The sequence below is a fragment of the Epinephelus lanceolatus genome, chromosome 18 (genome assembly GCF_041903045.1).
Source record: "Epinephelus lanceolatus isolate andai-2023 chromosome 18, ASM4190304v1, whole genome shotgun sequence".
NCBI lineage: Eukaryota > Metazoa > Chordata > Actinopteri > Perciformes > Serranidae > Epinephelus > Epinephelus lanceolatus.
In genome coordinates this window covers 24,185,027-24,205,478 of record NC_135751.1, presented here as the reverse complement: position 1 = coordinate 24,205,478, position 20,452 = coordinate 24,185,027, and the positions used below count along the sequence as shown (strand labels likewise).

The following is a 20,452-nucleotide window of genomic DNA, read 5'->3' as shown; positions in this document are numbered from 1 at the left end:
TACAGAGGAGTGACAGATACAATGCAGAGGATACAGAAATATTTTCTTCTATTCTTCTAGAGGCAGGGGTCGATGTTGAACAAAAGTAGGTGATGAAGAGATAGGGGATGATGCAGATCAGTTGTGAGGCTGAAAGGAATAAATTATTACTATTGGTAGTGTTCTCTCTGCTCCTTTATGGCCCAGCCAAGAGAGTCGTCTATTTACTCACAATGGGGACCCGACACAATGGTCTTAATCATCCCGGCCTTAATCATTTGTAATTTCCTCAAAGGCGACTGCATCACAGGCCAAAACCAATCTGTTGCTTTCGTTTACATCTCTGCTTGCTCACACAAATATTGATGAATTGTAAAGTGTGTGTGTGTGATGTGCAAAAGAACAAGGCAACTGACGTCATGATTTCTTATTGTGCTCCATTACAAGGAACACATCAATGATGTTGTTTGCTCCACTGACGTTTTCATGCTTTTTTATAACCTTTGACTCACATACTTCTGTCTCTTTAATAACCTATAACCCTACCAGCATTGTAACTGAATGCGCACTTCCCTGCTTTTATATCCCGTTGCTCAGTTTGCAAATGTTAACGTGCATTTGGCATGATACTACAATTTTCTTTCCTACTCTCTTTTCTTTTGAAATGAACCCTTTAATGTCCACATTGAGAAAACAGCAATGGATTTCCTTGGGGCAATAATAATAACAAAAATCAATGTTTTTTTTTTTTATATAGGCTACTACCAAACAGTTGAGATGTCACTTCATGGTAGGAAAAAAATCAAAATGATAAATCATGTACTGTTATAGTGCTAGCAATATATTAGTGTACCAACATAGATCAATTTGTTGCCAAGGAATTAGCAGTTCTACCAGTACTAGTATTATTTCCATGTATTCATTTTAGATATTTGCCACTACAGTAATTTGAAAAAACCTTAGAAATTGTGAAAAAAATCATACTGACATATTTTTTTCATCAAATATATAATGGGATAACATTAAATATTAATAAAAGTGAATATTCATCCTTTTTTTATTTACTAAAAAAATGTAGATTTATTATCTTAGCATCATTACCTTTACAATGAACGGACAATTCAACTGTTTGCTTGAGGCTTTAAACAGTAAAAAATAATACTTATGAAATTATTTCAGTAAGTATTTATTAGATAACATTAAATGTATAATTTAACAACAATTAATAATTCAAAGTTTTTGTATTTCATAGCACATAATCAAATGTAATAACATTAGCTTAGCTTTACTAACTTTACCATAAAAGGACTACTGAACTGAACTTTTTTTTTGTGTGTGAAATTGACCCTTACTAGACTTTTATTTTTTGTATAATGTTACAGAAATCTGTTCAGTTAGACCTCTAAAATTCAACATCTTGAAAAAAATCCCACCATGCAGTCCTCGGGTCTGGAGTGACTATTTTTGTAACTAACTTCTTAGGTGAAGTGAAAAGGCATACTATTTTAAGGCATAGCGACACCTAGTGGATTTCTTTAGCACAACATACCTAAACCAAATGGTAGAGATAGCTTAATTAGGTTAAGTTCAACACATTTTTCATTAAGATAGTGACTTAAAATGTGCTCTGACAAATGGCTGAGTGGAACGTTAAAGGGTTTTAAGCTTCAAGAATAGTTTCACTCATTCACATATTTATTTTTTTTTAAAAAAGGTGGTGAACGTGGGGCATTTTTGAACTTGCTTTAAATACATTTGACTTGACACAGTATTTTAAAATGCATTCTAAATTAATTAGGAGTGATTTACAAGCATTGCAATGTAGAATAGGTGTTTAAAAAACATTTAAGGAGGAATGACTTACAGAGATATAACTAAAACTGTGTAATGAATAAATAAAATGTAGGAAAAAAAATTGATTTTACAATATGTTTGGCCAAAACAGACAAAAATCCAACAATGTACTCTTAGGGATGAAACAATTTGTTGCTTTTCCAACCAAAATTTGCCGTCTTTCAGTGTGTCCAGCTGACAGACACAAAAAAATCATTTATTTATTAATTTTTTTAAAGATATTTTTTGGGGCATTTTTAGCCTTTAATGGATAAGACAGACAAGCGTGAAAGGGGGAGAAAGAGGGAGTGACAGGCAGCAAAGGGCCACAGGCTGGAGTGGAACCCGGGCCGCTGCAGCAACAGCCTTATACATGGGCGCCTGCTCTACCACTAAGCCACTGACGCCCCAGAAAAAACATATTTAACAGTAAACGGAGCGCCCCAGGGCTGACATTTTTCTGTTGGCCCACACAGACGTTAGCTGCACACTATTCCCTTGTCAAAAAGCCTCTGGAATTTTTGCATTGGATTTTGGAATACTGCCAAAAATTAGCTCTGTGGAAAACAAAGGTCTGTGATGTTTCCACGTTTTGTTCAGCAAGATAATCTTCACAAATGAACACCACTTTCTTGATTATTGAAGCCTAAATGCAATCGCCAGAGGTAAAATGCTAATGTTGGGCTACAAACAAACTATTCTAAGGTCACATAAGGTCACCACCATAACAAGACTACAAAGCCATGTTCGGCATGGCTATGCGTGATGATGTTCTGTAGTCTTCTTTAGCCACTTGTTAGCAACTGCCTTTTTTAAGACACATAGAAGCTACAAGGGTCACAAGTGGGGTATTTACTGACATATTTTATGTTGTAAGATAAAACGTGAAAGTCTCTTAGGCTTGTGTGAACCACAGACCTTATTTCAGGCACCTAACTTTTCAAAAAAACATTGACTTTGAGATGAGGGGACTATGAGTAGTAAAATGCAAAGTATTCATAGGATTCATTCCTGGGGCACTCTATGTGGCACAAGGGGCAGGTATTGACATTAGCCCCTTTTTACGCTGCCTGTTTAGAGCGGGAATATCACGCTGTTATGCCGCCTCGCTTTGCTTTGCTTTTTATGAGGTATGATCGCGGAAAAGTAGAGCAAGGTTGTCTTGCCTCTGAGCTGGGAACGGAGGTGAAATGACTTCTCTTCGCTGCAGGTGGCCCGCAGAATAGGATCATAGGGGTGTAACGTTGTGACGACATGTTATGTGTGTGACAGATGTGTGATAGATTCAAAAAGTAGCTGTTAGCAGTTAGCAACTACCTCAAAGAAAGAGGAAGAGCAGTGGCCGAAAATGTCTGCAAATTGGGAAAACAATGCGGTCAGGGAGCTCATTACCCTCCGAATAGAGGATGAAATCAGCCGCCATATAACAGGGATAGAAAACATTTTGTGATATTATGCCTTTGTTATTGTTTAGAAACCGCTGCCGACGCCTTAGTTATATGTCACACTAGTGGTCCACACTTCTGTGTTACATGTCACACCCATCATGCCTCTTTTGATTCCACAAAGCCACGTTGCAGTGTATAATCACACCGGAGCGGTATAATACCACCGTTGTTTAAAAGTGCAAAGGAGACATAAAGAAGGAACTTAATAGCAGCTCTATAGCGGGATCTCTGTGTAAAATGGGGTACAAGGGGCAGGTATTGACATAAACACAAATCTACTACTCTAGATCTGTGCGCCTGTCCCTTTAAACGGGGTACCTTTAAACGGCTTCTCCTGTTCAACTACACTACCCACAATCCACGTATAGAGGCGGATCTGTAGTCTGACTTCGTAATCAGGTCAACCAATCATGTCCATCCACTTACGAGCGCGTAGTTCGAAATGGCGTCACGTTGTCCAATCGTCTTCTGCTATTTTACAGTTTATGAAATCCGGCCAATCGGCGTCACCGCTCCTGACGCTGGCCAATCACAAGGCTGCTGTGTAGTAGTTGGGCGGCACCTAGCCAGACCAGTTAGCTTCGTTGTGGCGTTTAAACGTTAAGCGCGGGCGGTCCTAGAGTAGCTTTGGGGCGGGTCCAACAAGTGAGGACGCGTGCTTGAATTTGAATTGAGCACGAGCTTACAACTTGTTAAGATATTAGTCAACTACTACAGCCCAACAGAGCCAGTGAGCAGTGCTCTAACACTGTATACCTTATTTTCTGGGGAAATAGCTTGTTATCGTGTGTGGTTAAAGTTTGCTAGCATCGCCGTGACGTTTAAATCGCCTCCCAGTGTTGTAGCTACAGGCATCGCTGTTTCAGGGGAGATCACTGCACTTGCAATGAAAGCGGGCGGTAAGTAAATTGAGTCAACTTTAGCTAGCTTTAATATCGAGAAATGTCCGTGTGACTTATGTAAAGCGAATATGTGTGAACGTGTGTTTAAATGCTAACATTAGCAGATTGACAGAGTTAGCGGTGGTTACTAGCTCATAGCCAGCTCAAACGTTAACCGGGGTAGCCATGCATTACTCCTGTAAGTAGTTTCAAATGGATACGTTAATGCAGCTAATATTAAAATAGGCGTTTATGTTCCTGTCACGTTTCGAGTTTGTTGTAATTAAAAACGATAACATAATGTTAAACTTCATGAAATGTATATGTAATGTAACGTTATGCATTTGAAGCACAGGAGGGAAATTTGGGCGCTCACTTGGTTTGACTTTCCCAAGGCAGATGCTCATTTCGCCATCTATAGATATCTATTAATGCTTACAGCACTTGATTAAATTATGTTGCTTATTTTGACACCTTAGCTAATTAACTTTCTACAGATTTAAACTTTAAGCAGTCAAATAGAGGGTTTGATCAGACCACCCGGAGATACTTTACGTTAGGCGTTTTGAATATGGAGCCATAACCTTCACCTTGCTGAGCCTGGTTATCAGCTAGCCTAGCATGTTGTTGGCCTGCTGTAAATGAAGCTCAAATATTTGTTTGACAATAATGTGAGAATTAGTTTGTAAACCTTGCACTGAGATGTGAAATGCTTTTGGGGGTTTTGTTTGTGCACTTCATATGTGTTTAACACTATGCTGCGTTTTGCACTGAGTATGTGAACCATGCTAAAGAATGGGGAACTTGGTGTTTAGGTGTACCAAGAGACTAACTTTTGACTTCTCTTCCTGTCAGTAGTCCACTGCCGTTGTTCAAAATGCTACTCGGTTCCAGCAAGGAAGCGGGTCCGTAAGCGAACTCCAGACCTGACTCTGCTGTCTCTACCCGAGGAGGTCCTCCTCTGTGTGCTCCAGTGCCTCTCTGCTGAGGACCTGCTGTCTGTCAGAGCAGTGAGTAAACGCACTGTAACACTGCTACACAACCTCTAGCATGTATGTGCTATGTTATCCCAGATTTGCTCTGGCTCCAGCATCTTGGCACCACCTGATTTAATAGGTCAGATGTCTCTGGTATTGATGGACTAATTGTCTCGACCTCTGTTACAGGTTCACTCCCAGCTGCGGGACATTGTTGACAACCACTCTAGTGTATGGGCCAGGGTCAGTTTCAGGGACACGTGGCCATCCCCCAACACCTTATGGCTATTTGAAAGGTACAGTCACTTTTGTCAAATAAATAAAACTCCTGAAATTGGTGTATTGCTTTACCTCTGTATGGATTTTCACCTGAAACATCTCTCTTTTTTCAGGGCTGCTGAGAAAGGGAATTTTGAAGCCGCTGTGAAACTGGGCATCGCTTATTTGTACAATGAAGGACGTAAGTTAAACACAACAGAAGTATCTTGCGAGTACATCTTGGTTAAATAAAAGTCAAATGAAACCCTTTTAGATGATGATTGAAGTAATAACAACTCCACACTTGCGCCTTGTTTCTCCTCACCAGCGTTGTTGAGTGATGAGGGGCGAGCGGATGTGTGTGGTCGCAAGGCTTCCCACTTCTTCAGCCTGGCAGAGAGCCTGCACTCTCCCACGACAGATCCGTTCATCTGGGTGTTTATCCGTCCCCCGTGGTCGCCCACCGGCAGCTGCTGCAAGGCCGTGGTGTTCGACCATCTAAAGGCCGAATGTGATAAAAACGCAGTAGGTTTGGCTATTGGCATTTTAAAGAACAGAAAAATGTGCTTCCTTTTTAACCAACATATGTGGATAATAAAGCTGCATTCATTTTATTAGCTTGCGTCCACAACTAATAAGCAATAATTAGAGATGTACTGATACCACTTTTTCCTTCCCAATTCCAATCCCTGAACCTTAGGTATCTGCCGATACCGAGTACCGATCCGATACCAGCGCGTAAAATAAAAATGGATGGGATATGAATTGTTGTATGGCTCAACTCCTAAAACTCTATGTAAAATATTAAGAAATACAGTACATACATAATAGTAGAATGAATGACATAAAACTTTTTTATTATTATTATTATCCAGTGTTGACACAGATCAAGACACAGGTGCAGCCACACATTTGGTAAAAAAGACATTTTAAAGGCTATAGTAGAATGCTTTTTAAACTCCGCTCCGTTTTGTTTCCTGTAGCGTGCGTATGCGTAATGACGTGAGGCATTACGTGGTATCGGATTGGTCATAGGCTGTACTCACCGATACCGCATTTTAGGCAGCATCGGAAGCATTTCCGATACTGGTATCAGTATCAGTACAGCTCTAAAAATGTTCATCCCAGTTTCTCAAAGTCCAAAGCTATGTCTTTAAATGTCTCGTTTTATCAGTCCAAATCCCACATATATTCAGTTTAAGACAAAGTAACACAAAAAGAAATTTCCATATTTAACAGTTAATCGGTCATCAGAATAGTTGCAGATTAATTTTCAGTTGATTGATTAGATGACTTGTCGTTGCAGCTCTAATGCCAGTATATAAATGATTTCAAATTTTCACCATTTAATGTTTTTCCTCTCTACAGGAGAAGAGAGGACCCTTGTTGCACTGTTTGGCCAGAGTTTTGCAGCTGTTTGAAGTGAGTGTGGGTGTGGTTAGCTCCATTTCTATTAGCCTCTAATTCAAGTGTATAGCTGTGTGCCACAGTTATTAACAGCACAGATGGGATAGTTGTTGTTTTCCCCTTCCCTCGTATATCACTGGTGTTGCAATATCCCCCGTTGATTGCTCCTATTAACAGCCCTGCTGTGCTTTGTTATTTATTACTATGACAGATTACATCACACTGCTTACACAGAACTCTTTTTTTATATTTCAGGATCATGACTAATACACTTTTTGTGTCGATGAGACAATGTTTGACTGCTTTCTTCATGTCTAGGTACAGAACAGTTTTGTCCGTTTGATAAGTAAGATCTGTTGTTCACACCTGGACTTGTGTTACCTTTTTCAGGGTGATGAAAGACGCTCTGATGCCATATCCATGTTGGAGGAGTCATCACACGCTGGATGTCTACAGAGCTCCTACCTGCTTTGGGAACACAGCCGCAGAGCAGCTGTGAGTCCAAAAACCTCATTGAGTTTTCTAATCAGTGGCCAACTCATGGTTACATTGACCTTATTGATTTGGGCTTCCCTGCAGTTTCTCCATGTCACACTGGACCACTGGCACATTTATTTATAGCAGAGGTCACACAGGAACTCACTGATAAAAAGTTGGAGACTAAAGGCCTTTGCACACAAAGTCTGTATTTTTGCATGTGTTTTTAATGACTGCATGCTGAGTCTCTATTTGTCATGAGATTTGTAATATGAAAGATTGCTTCTCTCCACTGAAGCTGCCTTCCTAGGAAGTCGCCACTCTCTGTCCACATAAATTTCATTTGGCACTGTGGCTGCCTGAGTTATGGCGTGATACTGTGCAGCTATTAAATTGCACTCTGCTGTAAGCTTCATCATTACTGTTGTGCATTTCTGGATAGGCTGACATTACCTCCTCTTTGTCGTGGACAATTTCAAAAAGGTCATTGCTTCTCTTTGTGGGGCGGCTGTGGCTCAGAGGTAGAGCGGGTCGTCCACCAATCAAAAGATCAGCGGTTTGATCCCGGGCTCCTCCAGGCTGCATGTCAAAGTATCCTTGAGCAAGATACTGAACCCCTAATTGCTCCCGATGGCTATTCCAATGGTGTGTGAGTGTGTTAAAAAACTGAGTAGCAGGTGGCACCTTGTATGGTAGCCTCGGCCACCAGTGTATGAATGTGTGTGTGAATGGGTGAACGTGACTCGTAGTGTAAAAAGCGCTTTGAGTTTTCACTAGATGACTAGAAAGGCGCTATACAAATGCAGGTCCATTTACCATTTACCATTCTCTAGATTGTTCTTCGTGTTCCCTGTTCCTGTCGCTTGTTGTGGATGCATGTGTGTCACCATTACACCACATTTTCATCAGTGCTTCTCGGTCAAACAACTCTCGAAAGGCTTTTGACGTAAGCAAAAAAACGCAGAATATCAAACCTGTTCTGAGAACTTTAATGACACGTGAAAGTTTTGTAAATGTGATTGACACCATTTATTTTTTAAATGTGTAGCAATTACAGATGAATAATACAGACTTGGTGTGCAAGGGCCTCACACTAACATGTTTTATTGCTTGTAGAAAATATTTTGCAAGTATATTTGATTAAAAAATGGGTCAAACAAAAGATTTCTACACATGAATGTTCATGTATTTGTGTTTGAATCTCAGATGGCAGATCCAGGCAGGTACCTCCAGTGTATCCGAACCCTCAGGGACTACGCTGGCAAAGGATCCTGGGAGGCTCAGGTGTGTATGTGATTGAAGACAGAATTGCTGTTATAATGAAGCAGCAGGTGACTCAATGTACTCCTGTGCATTTTCAATCTTGATTGATGGCCTTCTTTGTCTTTATTTGCCCACTGTTGTCCACTGTGATGTTACCAAAGACAGTGAAGTGTCTTTTGACAGCTTTTTATCAGTCGTGGTTTTGTTTCATTTCTCTTTTTCATTTCCCACCGCTCCATTTGTCCAGAGATAGAAGATATTCCTAGTGAGCACTATTTCCTTCCTAAAGTGCTGTCACTTTATCAAGCTGCACCACTGAATCACAAAAATATGACTCATCCAAAGTCACAGGCTCATCACAGCAGCAAACTATTGCAGAGCTTAACCGTATTGTTGTCTTTGTGGTGTGATCCAATTTGACAAGCTGCCGAGCCACTCTGGATAATTTGTTCAACGCACTGTCTTTTCCCTCTCCTCAGCTCTCCCTGGCTAAAGTGTGCAGCAGCGGGAATCCCCTGGGCCTGGAGTCGAAAGCCTGTTCTGACTTAGTGGCTCAGCTCTTTAGTTCCTCTAACCCGGCATCACGACACTGCTCTCAGGGCATCCTCAGACGAGGCATCAAGGACACTATGAGGTAGACGGAAACTCCTTCATGATATTACTGGCATCATTACAGTCTCGTGGTGAATAATATCTTTCGAGACAATTGAATGTTCCTGTTAGTCATTATAATGACTCGCTTTGTTTTGATCATCTTGGCCTTATTTAATGACATTACCGAAGAGCCATCGTGGCTGATTTAAGATCAGATAATGTTTTGTGGCTCTAAAGCACACGGGTTAATGACTTCAATATTTTGCCTCTTGTTCCACTGTAATGCACTTTCTGTATTTTAATTTTTTTCCACTGGATTTTTGAGTCATTATTCCTGTTTTTGATGCACATGACCTTCAATTTCTACTCGTCTCTGTCTCTTCCTGCCCGTCCAGGTACATCCTGGTGGACTGGCTTGTGGAGGTGACCACCATGAAGGATTTCTCCAGCCTGACGCTGCATGTGACAGTGGGTTGTGTGGACCGCTACCTGGCTCTGCGCTCTGTCCCCAAGGCTCGCCTTCAGTTATTGGGAATTGCCTGCATGGTAGTTTGTACACGGTGAGCATGCACACATGCCTCTTCTACTACAACATGTTTACATGCGTTAATATTCAAAAACCACTATTTTCCTCATACTGTCTGTGCTGGAGCACCTGACTTCTGACTGTGGCGCTCAGTTTTAGCGCCTGTCTCTTTAAGCCCCCGGACAACCAGACATGTTTCAACAGGAATATGTTTCGAAACGGGGAGAAATAATCAACATCATCAACCAAGATTACATGTTTCCCTGATGTTAGTATGCAGCTACATGCTGCAGTGTAATTGTAGCTCAGGAATGACTGTATGTAGTATCACTTTCTCCCCTTAAAGGTCACCAATAAAAGCTTCTAAACGCTTCCTGTAGGACTATAATCAGAAAACGGGGAGAAAATGCAGCTTGAGCAACCAAGATTACATGTTAGAGCAGGAGCAGATGACAATATAGAGAAATCTGTCATGAGCTGACGTCAGCTTGTCGCCAAGGTAGAACAGAACGCTGGAAACAGTGTTCAGAACAATCTAAAGCCTGAGGTTTTCACCTACAGAGGTTACTTTTACATATGTTCCCCTTGTTATTTGAACGTTCTGCCACTTTTAATATGAACATATGACATTTTAACATTACAGACATAAGGAAAAGCTAAATAGGGCCTCTTTGATGTAGTTGTTGTGTCTTTTGTGAAACTAAAAATCATTTTATGGCTGGTTTTGAAGGGGGAAAAAAAATATCCAGATTTGTATTTTGTTGAAAATATACAAATATATTTTAACTTTTCATTTCAGCTATATGAGTAAAGAAATCCTGACCATACGTGAAGCTGTCTGGCTCACAGACAACACCTACAAATACGAGGACCTGGTTCGAATGATGGGGGAGGTTGTCTCTGTGCTGGAGGGAAAGATCAGGGTGAGTACAACAATTATCCTCAAGTAATGCGGAGTATTTAAGTGCCATGAAAGAGTTTTCTCGGGTGAATTAAGAACTGAATGTAAAGGGTAATTTTATGCACTTCCCATCAGAGCCCCACGCTGCTGGACTACGGGGAGGTGCTGCTGTCTCTGCTCCCTCTGGAGAGGCGGACCACTCACCTATTCAGCTACATCTGTGAGCTGTCACTGCTCTACTCTGCTCTCGCCACACCGCCACCTTCCAAACTGGCCTGCGCTGTGCTACTGCTTACAAGAGCACTACATCACTATGGTAATAACATGCACTGAAACACATTTAGAACACAAGATGCATCGTGTCACCTGTTAAACACTGACATGTAATGCAAATAATCATGACAAACTTAGAGTTTACAGTTTGAGTTGAGTGTTTATTTTCACCTTGACTTATGTCTTCTGTCTCCCTCTGCAGCTCCACTCTGGCCCAGCCAGTTAGTTGACTACACAGGTTTCTCCAAGCAAGACCTCACCACCCTAGCTGTGCTGCTCTATGTCAAGTGGTAAGTGTTTGTGTTTTATGTGTGTGTGTTTTGACGCAATTGGTAGCCAAGCAATTCATTTCTCTCATCATCCTCTCTCAGTCTGTCTGGTCACATTCAGCACACCCACGTCTTTTCTTTTTCCTGAGCTCAGTTAGATGAGTCCAGCTCCACTAATAGGTACTTTGTTATCATGACCTCGGACGAGCGAGAGCCAGCATAGAAATTGGATCTATTCTTGAACAGCACATAGAAATACACTTCAGGTGTTGTGACCTCAGCAAGGTTAAGTGTCTCCTTGAGACCAATGTAATCCGTTCAGAATTAGGTTCCTGAAGTGGTTATATCTGTAGAGAAAAGAAGAAAAAAACATTTTATTCTTTGAATAGGTGCAGTCTGTTTGGTAACCGCCCACATGTAGCTACCTATTAGCTTAGCCAGGTTAGCAAATGAAATGGGCTCTGACTGACGTAGTGTGTTTCTCAGTTGATTACTCGTATGCAGCACAGTCCCTGCTGAACCACAGCATTATCCAGCCTGCATATTTGTTATTGTTGTGTACTGTGTATTTAAATTATAGGTTGCATTTTGTAGAACTATGATGTCATTGTAAAATCCTTCAGATCGTAAGTTTGCTCTAATAATCATCCATGCAATCCACACAAAAGCCAACTGTTGCCAAGGAAAGTTGTGAACTGTTTTTATTTTGCCTTGCCTTCTACATGCAGTTACTTTCCACCATAGCAAGGGAAAGAAGATGACGCTGATGAGCTTAGTACCAATAAAACAAGTGTTCTGATAGCATGGTTTAACATGGTGGGTCCCAAAAGATCCCGTGGTTGGTTTTCTTTCTTTTCTTTTTTTTTTTCTTTATCCTAACATGTTTTCTTGCCATCATCTCGTGACGATTGAGATTCAGTTTTTGACCCCTATTTTGGGTTTAACAAATAAGAGCATCTCCTATAGATGTTATTTGACACCAGTGTTTGGCAGCATGTTAAAAATCCGTCGCTGTAATCCCATTACTTTCCTGGCTTTACCATTGCATTTTCAGTAGGTAGCCAGATTGATAGCCTCTGGTGTCCACTGTCCACATTATGTAAGTCTAAAAAAAATGAATTAAATTGTATTTATATAGTCCAATATCACAAATTAGAATTTGCCTTAGTTGGCTTTACAGTTTGTACATCATAAGACACCCTCTGTCCTTGGACCCTCACAGCATATGAGAAAACACTCCCCCAAAAACCCTTCAAATGTGGAAAAATGGAAGAAACCTCAGGAAGAGAAACTGATCCCTCTTCCAGGGCGGACAGACATGCAGTAGATAGTTTAGACAATTCTTAGGACAAAATGATACATAGAGAGAATAATCAAAAGTATATGATTAAAGACTCGCTTAAAGCATCAATAATTCGCATCATTTATTCAACCATTATTTTACTGTACAGCAGCTTTTGAAAGCCTTTATTCTGCATGGGGAAACATGAATATATTTTTACTCTAAGCTACAGAAAATGCCACTGAAAACATTCTAGTCCATTGTCTATTTTGTAACTGTACCTCGGCTCACACAGGACTCCTGCTTCGCCGTGCTTTCCTCCATGAAAAGAGATAATAGGAATTGATTGGTGACGTGTAGCCTGTTTTCAGCATGCTCATATGACCACATTGGATTGCATTGGGGGGGGGGGGGGGGGGGGGGGGGGGGGGTGTAAATAATTATCAGTGAATCACGACTGAGTCACAGAAACGTGCCTCAGGGTGAGTCACTTTGATAGGTGAGCATCGTATCGACAAACCATAATTCTCAAATGGAAAAGTAACAAGATTTTGGCCCCAAGAGTGGATTATAGAGATGCAGTAAGGAAGGTAGATCAAACTCAGTCCTTTACCCCGCACTTTTTGTCTCTCCTCAGTTTCAGTCAAGACATTCCCAAAGATTACAGGCACGTGTCTCTAACTGGCGTTAAGCAACGGTTTGAAGATGACGCCTACCAGCACATCAGCAAAGAAAAGGTACTTTATTTTTATTTATTTATTTTTTAATGCAGGTATGGGGACATAAAACAAACACAATTCTGAATTTCTTTCATCGTGTCTCTGAAACTGGTCACTGACATTATATAATTGTCTCTACAAGGTGATGGATTTTAAAGAGCTGTGTCAGATCCTGGAGATTCCAGAGGTGGAGCCTCAGATGGAGCCCGCCAGTCCCACTGGTCAACCAGCAGACATCCACACCTTCCTCGCCTCTCCATCCAGCACAAACAAGAGGTAATTCAGTTACACACACGTTCCCCAGTACAACACATTAAGGGTTTCATGTTTTAAAAAAAAAAAAAAAAACAGTAAATGGACAGCATTTCCTGGTCATACATATTTCTGCACCATCATGGCAGCTGTGCGATGACTTTGACGGAGAATAGAGGCACTTTCTATCAATAAAAGCTTCTTAACCAAAATGTGGACATGTTCCAGCAGGAATATGATCTGGTTGTGGGGAGAACATTACAACATCTGCAACCAAGATTACATGTTTCCCTGATGTTAGCATGTAGCTACATGTTGCTTGTTTGTAATGTGAACACTTGCAGTAGTGAGCCTGGAGCAGATGACCATAGAAAGAAATCCATCACGAGCTGACATCAGCTTTTCTTCAAAGTAGAGAAAAATATCGGAAACAAGAGTATTCAGAACTGTCTGCTCACAAGGATTACTTTTACATACGTTTGTCTCATTATTTGAAATTTTGAACACATTTAATGTAAATGTCCAACATTTTATCAATATATGAATGGCAGAAAATGAGGCCCCCTCTAAATATATACAAAATACTGATGCGTATGCTATGTAATACAATAAACACTTGGGTAGTGTTGTGTATAATGTAATATAGCCTGCTGGGCCCAAGAAAATGTAATGGGACCCACTGAAATTTTTCCATTTCCTTTATTACATAGACCTGCTGTGAGCACTCTAAGGCTTGCTGTGCTTGCGTGGCTTTCTAATGGCACTGGGCTACTGAGCCACTGTCACTTTTTATCCCCTATGGTCATTAATTTTTTCTCACTCTATCTCAAGTTATCTTCTTACAATAAGAGCCTGGACCGTGCGGAGGGAGGCAATGTTAGTATTTATTTATTTTGGGTCTATTATGCTTTTGTAAGTGTGGTGAGTAGGACTGGACAAAATGGAGAAAATCAAGTATCAAAATATTTTTTGACCTGATAACTTTATCAGTATTGCAGTGATATTTTAGGGTGGACTATTAGTGCTTTGACAAAATATTAACACACTGAGATTTTTGATAAATTATAATCGGTAATGTGGATGTAATGACTAAGTGGGCAAGACGAACAATAGAACAGAAAGGGCAGTCTGATAGCTTCAGAAAATTATATCATTTTACTGTAATGCAGCCTTTAAAATTAAGAAAAGACGACACCTGCAGTATTCAAAATCTAAGATGTTATCTAGTGTCATATCACGATATCGATATAGTGTCAATCTAATATTGATATACTGCCCAGCCCTTGCGGAGAATTTTAGTTTGAGCTTGGCAATGTGGTCAAAGCAAAATCTAGAGATATTTTTGTCTGATTGTCTTGATAACAATGCGAAAAGTCACATTACATATAATGATCAATAACGACACTTATTTTTTACTGGTATCAGTCTTCTTAGCACTTTCTTGCACAGTATTTGATTTAAATAAGACGTAGGTGTCAAAAAAATCTGTAGTTTTTGGCCAGACAATTCAATTATTGATCACTGCTCCCAGCACAAACATTTGAATCACTTAAGAAAATTGTATCAAATGACTGACAGCATTTTCAGGTCAGGTAAAGACACTGTTAAAGGTCAATTATGAAGGATTTAGTGCCATCTAGTGGTGAGTTTGCAGATTGCAACCAACTGAAACTTCTCCCATGTGCCAAGTGTCTTGAACATCTAGAGCCAGTGTTTGGTTTGTCCATTCTGGGCCACTGTAGAGCAAAATGGTCTCTGAATGAGCACCCACAAAGTATGTTGATATAAATGGCTAATTTTAAGGTAGCAAAAACACAGCTGTTCTTATTTTAAAGTGATTGTAAATTAATGAAAACATTGTTATGAATATTGTTTACCATTTATGCCAATGCATGCCCCTAAATCCTACACACTGGACCTTTTAAAGCTACGATACATGGCAGTATGACTATAACCAAAACCCCAGATGCAAATGTCTCACCATTTTTCTTTTTATATTCATAGACTGTAGCTCCCGGCTTTGCAACATATTGTACATAAAATCAAAAGAATCTTAGTATATAGAGCTCTTACATGACAGGACGTTGCAAGACACGTGTGCCTCCTCCTCCTTGCTCATTTAGCAGTCCTTATTGTCGTGAGTCTCCTGTGCTGCGTAACAGACATGCGAAAGCATCTTGCCCAAGGGTGTTTGTTTGTGCCATCTGTGACTCACTGTAACATGTTGCTGGTCGCCTTTCTCCCCAGGAGACGCGATGAGGGGATGCAGGCTGAAAGAGCCAGCTTTGTGGCCACGCCTACAGCCGAGCTGTCCAATCAGGAGGAGAGGCTGCTGGGCGACATCCTGGACTGGAGCCTGGACACTTCCTGTTCGGGTTATGAGGGGGACCAGGAGGAGGAGAGCGAGGGAGAGAAAGACGGTGATTGTAAGTGTTGAGAAAAAGAATGGAAAGGGGGTGGGCACACTTAATTCAGGGTGATACTGGCAGAGATTAAAAAGTGTTTTTCTGTGGAGCATATAATAATAATAATAATAATTCCATATATAGAGGAGAATAATGTATGAGTCAGTCTCTCAGTAGGACATTAAGTAACTGGAGATGATGCAGCAGTTGTGACGTCTAGCATAATAAACCAGCACATTAATTTAGGCCTTCATCGTATGCAGGCTTACTGTCATGGACAAATGAGGATGGATGGCGGTAGCTGTGCATTAGTGTCTGTAGTTTGTGTAAACTTTGTCTAAAATAATTCATTGTTATAAACTCTGTCCATTCTCTTCCAATAGATTCCTTGATGTCCATCAACCTGCACCCACTGTCAGATGCAGAGGGAGGACTAGAGCACTGCAGAGCCTTGTCCAGCGATGAAGACAGCTTCTCTGAAATGGAAAGAGAAGTGAGCAAGGATTGGCAAGACCAGAAATCCCTCTTCATCTCTGCCGACCTTCACAGTTCAGGATACTCCTCTGTCCAGAGTGCCAGCCCCTCATCCACATGCTCCTCCTCCCTCCTGCCTTGCACATTCAAGACCTTTACCACTTCCCTGGGCGCAGCCTCCGCCAACGCCCAGCCAGGCTTCCGCCTTCTGGTGCCCATGCAGAGGCCCCGGGGCACCTCTAGCAAACAAGTGAAGAGGAAGAACTCAGCAGCTCATAGTGGAGGTGAGGTGGAAAGGGAAGAGGAGGAAGAGGAAGGAGACATGCATTCTGCCAGTGCGGGGTTTCTGAGCCTATAGACAGTGGTTATTGACTGACTTATCATCCTCCAGCACTTTCTCTAGTTCTCCATGCTGTTCCTCATTCCTGTCAGTCTGCACTGATTCACCACTCGCCAGAAGATCAAGAGACTTTTAGGTTAAGGACAAGTAAGTAAGGGAAAATAAATGAATCGCCTAGAAACTTGCCTTTCTATTACATTACATTTCATTTGCATGTTTACAGGCAGGGCACGATGAAATACCTCCCATAAATCAAGGCTCGCACTCAGCTCTGAAACCACTGGAACATGACTTGACTTTCCTCAGGACCGCTTGCATTGTTTTTACAGCCTCCTACAACAACCTCAATTTCCGATCGTGTTCGTTTTAGAAGAAATTAAACCTCATGAACTTGATGTTTTTGGGGAAAAGTGTTCATTGTTAAAACCTTAAACATAGCTGTCACGTTATTATGATTGTTTTGGTTATCATAGTTTCTGATATGCACTGTCTGTACAAGACTGTCTTGTATTTGAATGTCATCTATAGGTGACTACTGTCATTGATGGAAATAGCTGCAACTGAAGCCTAAAAAAAATATATGATTGTATGAATTCCTCTTAAGTTTTGTCCTTAGTTCTACATGTGTTTGCCAAAGGTACTGTGGTGGTGTCGTTTGTGTTTTCACGGGCATCATAACTAGAAACAGAGCTGTGAAATGAGTCTTTTAGTAGTCTGCATCTTCTAGAGTCTATAACCACCTGTTGTGCTGTTAAAATTCTGATCGATATTACTTTAAAAGACCTATAGCACACTAATCCCATCAGGAACAGCTGATGTTAGCTGTTGAGATACTGACACACTATATGTTCAGTAAGGTGTGCTGATAATGGAGCTGATCAAGAATCACCAGCTGGATGAGTTTCGTACAAACCTCAGCGTATCCTCCAAATGTTTAATGCTGCATTAACTATTCTAAAATTTAACAAAGCAATCGATGCAACATGAAACCATAATGCTGATACAGTTGTACTCAACCCACTTTTCCTCCCATCTGAATTAGGTCTAGCACTTTTATCATCACAGAAGAAGCGCAATTCAATGAAACGCAACCATTTCAACGCTCGAACAATCAATACTAAAGTATTTTCGAATGGATTTGCTTTGCCTTCTTGGAGCGAAAGGGAAGTTCAGACACTAACAGGAAACTATCACCTGATGGGGTTTCGGAAGTACTGTAGTGCACAGTGTTTTAATGTCTGTGACTGACTGTAAATACATTTTTAAACTGTTACACCAGACTGGTTATCGCCTGTGTTTTATAAATGTACATAGTACGATATGTATAAATGGAGAAAGACAAAGAACATGCCACTACTACTTGAATTGTTTTTGCTTTATTCCAAAAAAGGCAGTTTTCTTTGTGAAACTTTTCTACAGTACAGTGTTGTTGTTTTTTAATAGACCTATGATATGAATATGTAATTTTGTTAAAATAAAACAAGCCATCATGCAAGTTTGCTTTCACAGTTACTCTTTGTGCCTTTGCCATCACACAGACACACATTTTAATTAGTAATATATTTACCCAGAATGATTGTTCCTGGATTTCTTTGAGCGAGATTGAGTTTTGTAATAAGAATCAATGGGCTTATTGCAGTCAGCCTTATTGCGCTTTTCCCCTAACAAGCTGTTTTTCTTACACTTAATGAGAATCATAGGCAACATCAACAAAGAAAATGTTTCCTCCAGAAGAAAATGTAATTAAAAGTTGCATCTAAGTTGTGTTTAACAGTTCATCATAAGACCTTCTCATAATTTAAATACAGTAGCTCTTTTGAAACTCTTTGGGATTTAAGGAATATAATAATAGATTTTGTTATATAGCCCTTTTCAAAAGTTTTTACAAAGTGCTTTCCAAGATCATGAAAACATAAAGCAAGAGTAAAAACAATAGGGGAACTGTAAACCGACTAAGTGGTGAAATATATACACCTAACCATGCCCCCATGTCTTCTATTGTGGCAATGGCTCTGCTATTAAAGGGACACTCCTGCAATTTTACCCATAAAGTTCAGTTCACTTGTTTTGAGGAGTCCACTGTCTGACAGAAAAATAACACAAAGACCTTAAGGCTGTGTTACAAATGACAGGTGTTGAGTTTTAAAGATGATAATGTTTACCTAATCAAATGACACTATTGCATTAGGGACTCTATTGGGTGTGACTGTGAGGATGAATGGTTGTCTGTCTCTATGTATCAGCCCTGTAATAGTCTGGCAACCTGTCCAGGGTGTACCCCACCTCTTGTCCAATGCCAGCTGGGATAGGCTCAAACCCTCAAGAGGATGAGGAAATACAGAAAATGGATGGATGCATGGATTTTACATTAGGGGGATTGTGGGAGCTTGATGATACAGACTATTCAATTCAATTTTCAATTCAATTTTATTTATAAAGCCCAATATCACAAATCACAATTTGCCTCACAGGGCTTTACAGCATACGACATCCCTCTGTCCTTTGGACCCTCGCAGCGGTTAAGGAAAAACTCCCCCCAAAAAACCCTTTAACGGGGAAAAAAATGGTAGAAACCTCAGGAAGAGCAACTGAGGAGGGATCCCTCTTCCAGGACGGACAGACGTGCAATAGATGTCGTACAGAACAGATCAGCATAATAAATTAACAGTAATCCGTATGACACAATGAGACAGAAAGAGAGAGAGACAGAGAATGAGAGAGAGAGAGATGCAGGTAATGACAGTAGCTTACAACAACATTATTGAAAGTAATAATATTATGGTTATATCTCTGGCTACTGTGGTACAATATGTTGAAAGTATGTATTAATATCTGGCAGTATACTTGTGTGACAATAGTCATGTGTGTATAATAACAGTAGAAGTATGACTAATGACTAATGATGGCAGCAGCAGCAGGAGGCATCTGGCAGGACCACGGCAGCAGCACAACCACACACGTCACACTATCCAGGCACCGCCGCGATATGAGTTAATCTGAGAGACAGTGGAGCACAAAGGCTCTGGAGAAGAAGCCGAGTTAGTGACATCCAGAATGGCCGAGTAAGCAAGATGCAGTAATAGGATACGAGAGAGAGAGAGAGAGAAGGAGAGAAGGTGCCCGGTGTATTATAAGGGGGGTCCTCCGGCAGACTAGGCCTAAGTCAGCCTAACTAGGGGCTGGTACAGGGCAAGCCTGAGCCAGCCCTAACTATAAGCTTTATCAAAGAGGAAAGTCTTAAATCTAGTCTTAAATGTGGAGACGGTGTCTGCCTCCCGGACCGTAACAGGAAGATGATTCCACAGGAGAGGAGCCTGATAGCTGAAGGCTCTGGCTCCTGATCTACTTTTGGAGACTTCAGGGACCACGAGTAACCCTGCGTTCTCAGAGCGCAGTGTTCTGGTGGGATAATATGGCACTATGAGCTCACTAAGATATGACGGAGCTTGACCATTTAGAGCTTTATAAGTTAACAGTAGGATTTTAAATTCAATTCTGGATTTTACAGGGAGCCAGTGCAGAGAAGCTAAAACAGGAGAAATATGATCTCGTTTCTTAGTTCCTGTTAGTACATGTGCTGCTGCATTCTGAATTAGCTGGAGAGTTTTTAAGGACTTACTAGAGCTACCAGATAATAGAGAGTTACAGTAATCCAGCCTTGAGGTAACAAAAGCGTGGACCAATTTTTCTGAATCTTTTCGGGTCAGGATAGGCCTAATTTTCGCAATATTACGCAGATGAAAAAATGCAGTCCGTGAGGTTTGTTTTAAATGAGAATTAAAAGACAAATCTTGATCAAATATTACTCCGAGGTTTCTTACGGTAGTGCTAGAGGCCAGAGCAATGCCATCTAGAGAAACTAGATCATCAGATAAAGAGTCTCTGAGTTGTTTG

At 40.7% G+C, this 20,452-nt stretch overlaps 1 protein-coding gene and 2 long non-coding RNA genes across 5 annotated transcripts; 1 reads left to right on the top strand and 2 right to left on the bottom strand.

Moving 5' to 3' along the window:
• On the bottom strand, positions 1-7,286 carry LOC144458602 (uncharacterized). Its single transcript, XR_013487994.1, has 3 exons — positions 7,165-7,286; positions 5,470-5,874; positions 1-129 (listed from the first exon to the last, which is right to left on the bottom strand). It is a non-coding gene; the product is annotated as an uncharacterized LOC144458602 (long non-coding RNA).
• Positions 3,874-18,053, top strand: ccnf (cyclin F). 3 transcript variants are annotated; one of them, XM_078161330.1, is made up of 17 exons: positions 3,874-4,159; positions 5,000-5,151; positions 5,308-5,414; positions 5,511-5,578; positions 5,705-5,901; positions 6,745-6,804; positions 7,174-7,278; positions 8,467-8,544; positions 9,003-9,157; positions 9,513-9,677; positions 10,443-10,566; positions 10,680-10,860; positions 11,020-11,107; positions 13,006-13,105; positions 13,230-13,363; positions 15,587-15,765; positions 16,128-18,053. In XM_078161330.1, the coding sequence occupies exons 1-17, from the start codon at positions 4,147-4,149 to the stop codon at positions 16,574-16,576; spliced, it is 2,355 nt and encodes a 784-aa protein (XP_078017456.1). In that variant the 5' UTR covers positions 3,874-4,146; the 3' UTR covers positions 16,577-18,053. The 3 variants fall into 3 exon arrangements, with proteins under 3 accessions (XP_078017456.1, XP_078017455.1, XP_033499863.1); XM_078161329.1 differs by having other exon boundaries at positions 4,997-5,151; XM_033643972.2 differs by having other exon boundaries at positions 3,875-4,159; positions 4,997-5,151; positions 6,745-6,798.
• LOC144458603 (uncharacterized) lies at positions 9,750-15,644 on the bottom strand. Its single transcript, XR_013487995.1, has 2 exons — positions 15,413-15,644; positions 9,750-11,433 (listed from the first exon to the last, which is right to left on the bottom strand). It is a non-coding gene; the product is annotated as an uncharacterized LOC144458603 (long non-coding RNA).
• Positions 18,054-20,452: the final 2,399 nt, after the last annotated feature.